This window comes from Apodemus sylvaticus, chromosome 8 (assembly GCF_947179515.1).
Source record: "Apodemus sylvaticus chromosome 8, mApoSyl1.1, whole genome shotgun sequence".
NCBI lineage: Eukaryota > Metazoa > Chordata > Mammalia > Rodentia > Muridae > Apodemus > Apodemus sylvaticus.
The window spans coordinates 77,695,552-77,706,547 of record NC_067479.1 but is presented as its reverse complement, the minus strand read 5'-3'; the positions used below and the strand labels follow the sequence as shown (position 1 = coordinate 77,706,547).

General features: G+C 41.2%; 1 protein-coding gene across 1 annotated transcript; it reads right to left on the bottom strand.

Annotated features, from left to right (window-relative positions):
• Nucleotides 1-4,032: 4,032 nt before the first annotated feature.
• LOC127690768 (uncharacterized) lies at nucleotides 4,033-10,740 on the bottom strand. The gene is made up of 5 exons (XM_052190296.1): nucleotides 10,587-10,740; nucleotides 9,595-9,757; nucleotides 8,354-8,485; nucleotides 7,496-7,679; nucleotides 4,033-4,140 (listed from the first exon to the last, which is right to left on the bottom strand). Exons 1-5 carry the CDS (start codon nucleotides 10,726-10,728, stop codon nucleotides 4,033-4,035), a joined length of 729 nt encoding a protein of 242 aa, XP_052046256.1. The 5' UTR covers nucleotides 10,729-10,740.
• Between the last annotated feature and the right edge of the window lie 256 nt (nucleotides 10,741-10,996).

Genomic DNA, 10,996 nt, shown 5'->3' with positions numbered 1-10,996 from the left:
CTGAATGTCTGGTTATGAACACAATATGAGAGGATGTAGAGAGGGGCTGAGGGGGAATGCTAAAGGAACAGAATGAGGAAAGGCCATCCTGGGCAGATGTTAACTGCTACACAAAATATCTAGCAGTTTTTCTGGAATGCTGGGTCCGCCTAGACAACCCCAGGTGTCCGGCCAAGATAAGGATCAGTTGATTCTCAGGATCAGCATTGTGTGAAGGAGAGGGTGGTTCAGATGTTAACCGAAAGGTCAGTGAATTCTCAAGATGAGATGGTTTCCCAAGACAGTCTTACTGAAGACTTCCTAGTCCTCAGGCTCTTACAACATTTCTGCCCTTTTATCTGAGATGTGGCATCAGTGTAAGGTATAGGGATTATGTTGCAGATGTATCAAATGTTGCTGAACATCCTACAGTCAGTGGTTACCTGTATTTTGACAAGCTATGGCTTTGTAGTGTGGTTTTGTCTGCTGCAATAAGAAGCTTCTTTAATAAATGGTGAGAGCTGTACTTACCTCTGGTTAGAAGGATAAGTATATTCAGAATACACTTAGGATTTTTACTGGTTTAGCAAAGCAGTAGTAGCATATTCCCCAAGATCCATGTGCAGACTACTCATAAACAGTTGGCTAGGTTTCCAGTTGACATTTCGCTCCTGTTGCGCAGACCTTGAGGCCAAGTAGACAGTTGTTGGCTTCCACCAAGATATAAATACCACTTTTGCACCTTTGGAGAGAACTTGCCATGTTGTAGTTCACTGACTTTACATCTAGATAGGAGTATTGACTGCTTTCCTTTCTAAACAGCCTGCTTATTTCCTCCTGGTAGTGTGACAACACTTCTTAGAGTTGAGGCTTTTGGTTCAGACATTGCTAAAGTCTCCAAAACCTATGTTCAAAACCTGTAGTGTCTTCATCAACAGGGACTTACCTTCAGATCCTAAGAAGCAATCAGAAGACATCATCTTCTATTCAGGACCTGAATCCTACCTACAGTGGCATGATGAGCCTACAGTTGATCATAATCAGGAGATCTTGAGATGGGAAGCAAGGTGGCATCGAAAGAGTGAAAGAGTCCACAGGCTGCAGTGATTGTGTTGAAAACAGATTCTAGGAAGGCAGCTTCAGTGAAACAGCTCATTTAATGGGGGGATCAAAGGCTAGTTAAACATTTCAAGGGTTTGTGAAAACTTTCATATTGCCTGTATATCATTGATAGGGCCAGTGTACTGAGGATAATTTATTAGCATGAGGTGGAATTCCAGGTGCTACTGGACAAGTATTCAGGTAAAAGGAAGTTTAACCTGGCTACCTGACTAAGTGACCTCCTATGGTGGGCATAGGTGATGCACAGGGCTACATGCCTTGGAACAGGTAGGACATGGGCAGGGACTGAGCAATCCTATTGCTGCCAATCTGAGGATGAGATGTCCAGGGCTTGGTCAGGCCTCAACAGACTCTTGCTTCAGGCCTGCTTCCTTCAGCCCCATTTGCCCTGGCCCCACGAGCATCAATAGTGTATGATATTTTGAAATAGTCTTGGAATCTCATGACAATTCCCTTGCCTTTTGCTTGAATATTTATATTAGATAGCCTATGGCTCTTGAGGAGGACTTGTAACTCACTGGTATAGTCTCCCCCCTCCCCGCTTCTGTTTTATACAATTTAATGTATCTCTAAAGTAATATGACTACTTAAGGAAACTAAACAGGGACACAATGAAACTAATTGAAGCTTTGGAGCAATTAGATTTAACAACAAAATTTCTGACACAAGGTAAAATCTGTTCTACAAAGGAAATTTATATCTCTTAAGTTTCCACATTAAAAAAATATTTCTCTCCTTTATATGTCTGGGATGTCAGGCCCTCAAACTGTGCCACCAGATGACATTTACATACTACCCACTATGTATTCAAAGCTGGCAGCTGTCCTTTTTATACCAGGTCATAAGACACTTTCTCTTTTTCAGTTTAATTAGGCTGAGTCCTGCTATGTTACCAAAGCTGACCATGAACACTTGCCCCAGCATCCCAAAATCAGGATGAGAGTCATACACCACTGTGCTCAGGTAAGCTGCTGTGTTAAAATAAACCAGGAACTAATTAAGAGCTTTTATATTCAGACTATTTTGATGAAAAGTATCTTCACACACACTGTTTTCTCCATAATCCATAATCTTTCTTCAAGTATTTAGCAACTTTATTGGTATCTGATGAGATAAGTATGTTCAGGGTTGAATGGTAATGAAGTTTTTATCTGTCAGGATAAAATTAAAGAATTAGGAGCTGCTTCTACCAAAAAACCCAATAAACTGTTAGGTCAAACTAAAAACGGGGATCATAGCTTACAATGAAAAGAAACTATAAATGATTTGATAGTTGTAAATTGTGTTCTTGCGTTGAATCTTCACAAAAGTATAAAGTTTCATGCCAGATAAAAAGATGTGTGAGCTTAGCATTGGCAATCATCCTGCTAGACAAACACAAAAGTTATCTTGGTTAAATCATATTTTCCTAAATCCAGTGTGGAAATATAAATAACATGCTTTCTCTTTTTTTTTTTTCTTTTCTATATTCTTTGTTTACATTCCAAATGCTTTCACCTTTCCCAGTTCCTCATCGGTGTCATTAGCCCTCTTCCCTCTGCCCATTTCCCAATCACCCCTCCCATATCCCTGTCCTGGTACTCCCCTAGTGTTTCTAAAACAGTTCCATGAACTGGGTAGCAAGCATTCAAATATATGAGCCTTTGACAGCCATTTTTATTCAAATAACTCCATGTATGATACAGAAGATTTTTAATTTCTCAAGTTGAAAAGTTTTATTTCCTGGGATGTATTCGATGTGTTTCAAGTATTTTGTTCCACTTGATCATCCACAAAGATGTACATTATAAATAGCTAATGTAGCTTATCTTATGACTATAAAGATACAACCTAGATACTTTTTTCATCATGACTTTGGGATCCACAGAGTTTGATACACTGTACTGGCTGGTTTTGTGTGTCAGCTTGACACAGGATAGAGTTATCACAGAGAAAGAACCTTCAGTTGGGGAAGTACTTCCATGAGATCTAGCTGTGGGACATTTTTGCAATTAATGCTCACGGGGATAGGGCCAATTATAGTTGGTACCATCTCTGGACTGGTATTTTGGGGTTCTATAAGAGAGCATGCTTAGCAATCTAGGGAAAGCAAGCCAGTAAGAAACATCCCTCAATGACCTCTGCATCAGAAACTCCTTCCTAACCTGCTAGAGTTCCACTCCTGACTTCCTTTGGTGATCTGGTGAGCAACAGCAATGTGTTAGTGTAAGCTGAATAAACCCTTTCCTCCACAACTTGTTTCTTGGCTATGATGTTTGTGCAGAAACAGAAACCCTGACTAAGACAGCCACTACACACATCAAAAGCACAATTCTCTGTGTAGCTCTGGATAACTGGGACCTAATTATGAAGCCTCAGCCACATGATACTTGAAGAGGTCCATTCTCACCTGATACTATTAGTGTTAGAAGATTGTGAACCACACATGAACACAGTAAGTCCTTATGAAAGAAAAATTAGAGATTATGTTTGATTCATAAAAATTCATTAATTTTATTCAATATCAGCTTAAAGGAGGAGTCAACTTATGAAGTATATAGAGTTATCTAAACAGCAAATCAAATACAGTAACAAAACAATAGTAATTACCAAATCTTCAAACGAAAACAAAGAATACCAAATACTGAAAACAATGAAAATACTAACAAAAAACCAAACAGTATAATTAAGTTAAACATCATTCTATTGCTGCAGATTTAAAACAGGGCCCTATATGTTGTTGCTGGCCTTGGAAAAATAGTGCAAAGGCAGTCAATGGTGATAAGAATCTCTTCAAGATGAAAGTAGGCATACCTCATTGGGGTAGGGGGGCATTGCTGATGGAAAAGTTCTTGCAAGGCTCTGCCTGTGATGTGTTATAGATGATACCACAAAGGCTTTCAAGTTCACTTGGCTGATCACTATGAAATAATTCTTGATGACCCATTAAGATCAGCAAAGAATGACCTTCTCAGACTCTTCCTGGATGCTCAGCAGATCTTGATGTCCGTCAGCACTTCTCTGAAACCTTCCAAGCATGCACCCTTGCTGGAACACAGTCTAAACAAAATAAAGGCATCATCACATATAGTATAGCAAAAAGGAAAAATGCAGCCCAAGATTGCCATGGTTACAGGGATGAGATGCAGTGGTTGTGCACTTGCTATGCACACACAGTGCTCCTGAAGAAGTATTGGGTCTGAGTACCCTGTTTGTGCTTCTGATGGAGTATTTCAGACTGAGGGGAGGAAGAGCAAAGGCCTGCTGAGAACTTGCCAGCAAACACCAGGTTTACTCAGCAGGGCAATGCAGTAAGACCCTTCAGCTGAGGTCATGTCCTATATATCCCCAAAGGAGAATGGCCAAGAAGCACATGGGCCTGGATGTGTTTCTCAAATTAAAAAAAAATTGATTGATACTGAACTATGAACTATATACTGTGGTGGAGTTAAAGTAAAATACAACATTTCTCCAATATTCCATGCATATTATATATCCAGTGAAGGCACAATGGACAGAAGTGGACCAGCCTGTTCCTGCCTCTTATTTACTGAATTTCTGGGGCTCCAAAGTGAGTGGCATCTTCCAATAGGCCCTCCATTTTCCATAGCCTGTTTGACTTTGGAACCAAAGCAATGAGCCCAGGCAACTAGTAAATCTCCATAACCAGGATGCAGAGTGAAACTTTTCTGCCTGTAAGGAGATTCTGTTGGGAATATTTTGAGGAAAATAAGCCTCATTAGTGGCATGCATTATCACACTGGCAATAGTCCTGGAAAGGCTGAACTGCAATGTAATTTTTACTCCTTTACTGATGGACATCTCCATAGTTTCTAGTTTGGGTCTTCTATGAAACCTAAACCTAAAACCACCATCTGCCCTTATTCTCTATGGACACCTACTTCTGGTTCTGGAATTGGTGGCTCATTGGGGATTGCAGTTCAACTTCCTGAAAAATTGTACATGGCATCTCAAAGGGATACACCATTTGACACCACCAGCAATGTCTGAGGGTATTCATTTTTCCCAACACTCCTGGAGGATGATTTTAACTCAGAGCAAATGATTTTCAATAACAGCAGTTACAGAGAGCTGCAGACAGAACACAGGGATTGTGATTCAGACTTCTAAGTGTCTGAGGCAGCCCTGTTCTTGCACTTCACCATGTATATGACCTTTTGGCTCGGTACCAATGCAATACCAAGGAACTCAATCATTCAAATTATAACACTCTGGACAGTTTCCATGGCCACAGAAAACTGAATTAAATGTAGTCAAGGTTGGAAAGAAAATTGTAGCAGGTACTGAGGAAAACAAACTAGGATGCTGAGAAGATGTACTGAACCGCCTGACCTTCCAGTGCACAGGCAGGATTCACCAAGAGCAGACAAGGGACACAATGGCTAAGCCAGCCTTTATGATTCTCAGGAACATAGATTTGATAGAGAAGCCTCATCCATATTTTTATGTACCACAGTCCTTTGTTTTCTTACAAATGATTTCTATGCACAGAAATACTTTTTCCTATACAAACCCTTTAAAATCTGACTTTACACCATCTTGTCTCCTTATTTTCTTATGTGATAGGTGGAGAGGCATGATGTTGGGCTGCTGTATTTGATGTTTCCCTGATGCAAAATGAAATGGCAGAGGACTTTTCTCATTAAAGATGTTTTCTTTTACCATTTAGGATGTTTGCTTACCAAGTGAATATATGAATATATACATATAATATATACATATATGCACAGAGACAAGGGCATGTATTCCCACACATGAACACACACACACACACACACACAAGAACTTGAACACACAGCTGTATATACAGGCACCAACAACAAGGACCAACCATTATTCAAATGCACAACATAAATATTCTAAAACATAAATGGACAAAAGCACACACACATACACATTCACCCATCTCCCACACAGAGATCAATAAAAATACTGCTATGTTTCAGCACATTTACTGTCCCTTGAGGAGGTAGTGGTACCTAAACAGTGTATAAGGCTCGTAGACTAACCCGGGTTGTACTGCCCAGCCAGTACTTATTTCTGAGTTAGGCACTTTTTCCATGCAGATGCTTGCTAATCCTATAAGTATGTTATAAGCTCTGCAGAGACAAGTGGATCCACACACCTTTCAGGATCCTAAGACAGAGGGTTTCAAGATCATCCTCCAGCAAACTCCAAGGTGAAACACACTCTGCTCCCTAAGCCTACGTGCTATTCCTGAAAAGACCATGGTAGTAAATACAGTTTTCCACAGTTATTATCCAGAAATTTTACAACACATTACAATTCATATTATATAAAAAACATCCTGAATGTCAGTCCAAAGGAGGTGAGTGAATTAACAGGTAATGATTTATCTGAAATGCAGCACTCTGAAGAACTATGAGGGGGAATCTGTACTGAAGGAAGCCATACCCATGATATACTCAGCAAGTTTCAAGGTCAGTGAGACACTTGGGCTCAAGGGACTATGATACATATAGATTGACCAAAACCACAGGTAAATACATGGACACTCAATACAACCAACAATATACATATTTGTGCAAATATACATTTCACACACTCACAAGCACACAAACACATACACACAAACACACACACTCAAATCCTCACATATTCACACACACTTACACACACTCTACAGAAATCATAAGTGAGCAGGAATGTATGAAGACACCACAATGTTGGAAGAAGATTTGAATGTAGTCTATAAATATCTGATGTTTCAAGTGAGATTCAGGACTCTGATATCCAACTCTTGGGGACTGATACTGCTTAAGGAACACACATCTTAGCCTATGGTGAGAAAGTTGGAGACATTTTATTCTTGAAGTCTCACATGTCTCATCCCAACCCTCAGCATGAGAGAAGTTTTCACACATCCCTGTTCATCCTGTCAGCTCTACAATCTAAGCTCTAGGAAAGGATTATAGGAAAACTGAGAGAAAACAGGACTGGCAAGATACTATTCAGGCTCTTTCTGTATGAAACAAGATCTCGGCAGGGTAAAGAGACCATCTTGCAATGCACCCAAATGACTCCTACAAAGCAAATGAGCTAAAGACCTGACTTTATCAAGGTTCTGTTCTACTAAAATGGATGCACCCACATAGTACCTTTCTAACATAATGGCATGTAGGTGGGTAGTGTTTGTTCAAATTATACATCATAATGAACTGCAGCTTTTACTTCAGCAGGAGGATCTGCTTGCCTATCCTCCAGTGTCCTGTAAGAGGCTAACTCCACAGAAAGTTTGTAAATGATCAGAGAAATGAACAACTGGTTGAGACATAGGAGAGTACCTGGATAAGGTTCAGGATGGTTACATGGGCTTGCCTGTGTCTATGTTTAGAGAAGAGAGCAACCTGCCCCTTATATTCATTCATCCTACCTGATGCTGCTTGGTACAGGGGTCATTCAAAATCTCGCAGCCTTTTATACACAAAATGTTCGTTAGCTTGCTGTCTTCTTCCAGTGCAATCTGCTCCTGTAGCAGTTCCCTTTTCTCAGTCCACAACATCTTGACTTTGTGCTTTTGATGATTATATTCACTTAGGAGTTGGCAATTATTGATCCTGAGCCAAAAACAAAAATGGTTGACCCCCAGAGAGCATCCATCTTCTTCCTACTCCTCCATGTACCAACCACCTTCATGGGCCCTGATCCCCAGTCATCCTCAGACTATAGTCCAGATTAGCCATGGAATATTGCATAGAGTAAAGTCAAATGCAGAGGACAGCCACATTCCAGAAGACTCAAAGTACTTCTAAAAACGCTGACACCAGTAGGTTCTCATGTATCTCCCAGAAAAGGACATGGGCCTTATGTGTACTAATGGGCCCATGGTGTTAAAAACCTATCTGTAGTTAGAGAGCAGACCTTCTCTAGGAGAGAACACACTCAAAATGTAGACAATCTTTCTATATGTCTCACAGAATCCAAAGTATAAATCTCCTTTCAGAGCCCAAGAGGCTCAAGGTTGATTGATATCTCCATGATGGTACAAATGTTTACTATCTCAAGGATATTGAGTTGGAAAGGAAAAATGTCTGGAGGGGCTCACAGACCCTTCACACTTGTTCAAAATGTGTCTAAGAGGTAAAAAGCCTAGAGCCTTGCATTGAAGGGGCAAGAATCCTTTTAAGAGGCAAACAGTATACAACCTGAGCCCTCACTTTGGTTCAAAGACAAGGATGGGCAGACACATTCTGTGCCTAGTGCTTGTGTCATGACCATGTTAGTCACTCACCAGTATGAGTGATTTTCTTTAGTCAGTTCCTGGCTCTTGGACAAGGCTTCACTGATCTCTTGTGGCATTTTCTTGAGGTCAGTCATCATTTGGTGGTATTGCATCGTAAGCATGAACTTCTCAAAGTTGTTCCTGTGGGAGGGCAAGGCCGAAGGAGCAAATATTCCCATGAACTAAGGATACAGGGATCAAGTCAATTCAAGCTGAATCGTCCATTACCCCAGCCCCTATTGCCACATCCTCCCTGGTACTGGTTCTCCAGGTGCTTATTAAACCTGTTACTCTTCACATGGGGCCAGTAGAGCCAGGGAAGTAAAAGAAGGGAGCTGGCGTGCTTTAGCTCCCTGAGAGGCCTTGAAGGAATAGACTAGCTCTCCAACAACTTTCCAGGAGCCTGTGCCACAGGACTGGGTCCACCTTAATCCTGAGAAGGCACTTCTGTTTTCATTTAATGAATTATCAATCATTGGAACTTTTGTCCATAAATTTCCAAAGGACATAATCAGTATTTACAGGGAAAAGGCTTTATAACATACACCAGGAGTTTTCAATGGGAACCCAAAGTGAACACAGAAGATACTTGCTGTCCTGCTCAAAGTGAGGCTCCCTGGATTCATCAAAATCATTAGAAAATGAGTTAGGGAAAATCTCTGCCCCATCACATACTACAGACTCCTTAGATCATAAGTGGAACACACACACACACACACACTCAGAAACAATAAGAATGCCACATAGATGCAATGATGGGTCATCATCTCAGATTATCATGAACAAAATTGGAGAGAACAGCGATGAAATGCCTCCAGTCCAGAAATAATGAGAGGCAGCATGTGTGACTGGGCCCCTCTACATATTGACAGGACTAATTGCACCCAAAGTACTTCCAGGTTTATTACAATAATGATTTATCATAAATACACAGTACTTAGCATCTCCAACAAATCAACACCTGTCCAGATTTGTAAAACTGCAGGGTGAGAACTCACATACTACTCCCCATATCCCAGACTCTGAGTCATGCCACAGGCTCCGATATACTTTTGGAGGAATCGTAAGAGCCTGTGAACCCATCTCATTCCTATCTGAATGAAATTCAGGCTCTGTCTTGAACATCCAATCAGCAAAATGAATTTTGACATGAAGTCAGCCTGGAATTGTAGCCTCCTGTGATAAGAGGAAATCTGGGGTTAACATAGAGGGCCCAAGAGACTCAGCAAAGAACTGGGCATAATGACTACCTGTCGTTCAAGTCCTTGTTAGTATAATGGGCCAGGATTCCCCGGAGTTCATTTCTCTCATTTTCCATCTTCTGGAGATCCCTTTTGAGCTTGTCCAACCTCTTCATTCTCTGTTCCTCCTCATTGATGTTGGACAGTTGTGATGATGCCTTCCCAACAGACCCTGTAGGTAGATCAACACTAGTAAACTTGTAGAGATAAATTGACAGGGAATTGAGAAACTATACTTAGTCCCAAACATAAGCCCAAGGAACAGGAAATTCTAGAGACACAGTGAATCCCTGAAAGAACCGAAAATCATCTTTGAGCTGGACTCCTCAGCTATGTACCTGTTCCCAACCACCTTCACTAAACATAAGCCTCACTCACTACTACAGTCCCCCTAGCCCTCAATTGTATAAGCAGACCCAGGCAAGAAGCATGGGAGGGCACTGTCAGGTCTTATCGGACAATGTATTTACTCCATAATGCTTAGCACCAACAGATTGACCATAAACACTAGTACCTAACATCTCCCACAAGCGAACACCTGTCAGGACTTCTTAAAATTGGTGATGCAAGCTCACACTCTACTACACTAACCCATACAGTAAATCAGGCCACATCATGTTTGTTCAAAACCAAAGTGTCTGAGACCTTGATTAAGGAGTAGGAGAATATCGTTCCCTGTCCTTGGTTTCACATACTCATGTAAACTACAGGAAATTGTTGAGGATTATGGGCTTCAACACTCTATCTTGACAGCACCATTGTGCTCTTCTCACAGAGTTTTCCCCTGACATAATTCTCAAATCAGGAAGTTAAGATCTCTGAGCAAAGCAACTGCAGGCTTGTAAATTCCTGGCTCTCTGCAAAACTAATCATCTGAAATTCTTGAATCTGGCTCTGCCATTGAGTAATATCAAGGATCCAGATCTTAAGCCCTACTACTGATAGGACCTGCCTAAGCCCACCTCTTCCAGGAAGCTCCCTGACCCTTTCCCAGGACTCACTGTGCCTTCCCCATGACCATTTCTTCCTTCTTGTTCCCCAACAAGACAGAAGACCAGCCTCCTTCTGCCTCTTCTGCCTAGGCCTGGTTTCTGTCTGTATTCTATTCTCCCTCCGAAATATCCTGCGCAGCCTGGACAGCATGCCTGCTTCTGAACCCAGTAGGCTCTGAAGGAATAGCCCACAGGCAGTTGGTATCACCACAACACTGGTGACATCACAGAAGATTCTACTGTTCTCATGGATACAAGGTTGCTAGACCTAAAGTTCTCTGGTCCTTGGATGATGGAGATTCTTCTCCATTATAAATCTACTTCTCGGGTCCATTTATGTAACATGCAGTCCAAGTCCCCTGGTTGCCTTCTTTCCCAGAGCCTATAGTCATTCTCCTGGACCTTTAATTTTATGCAAG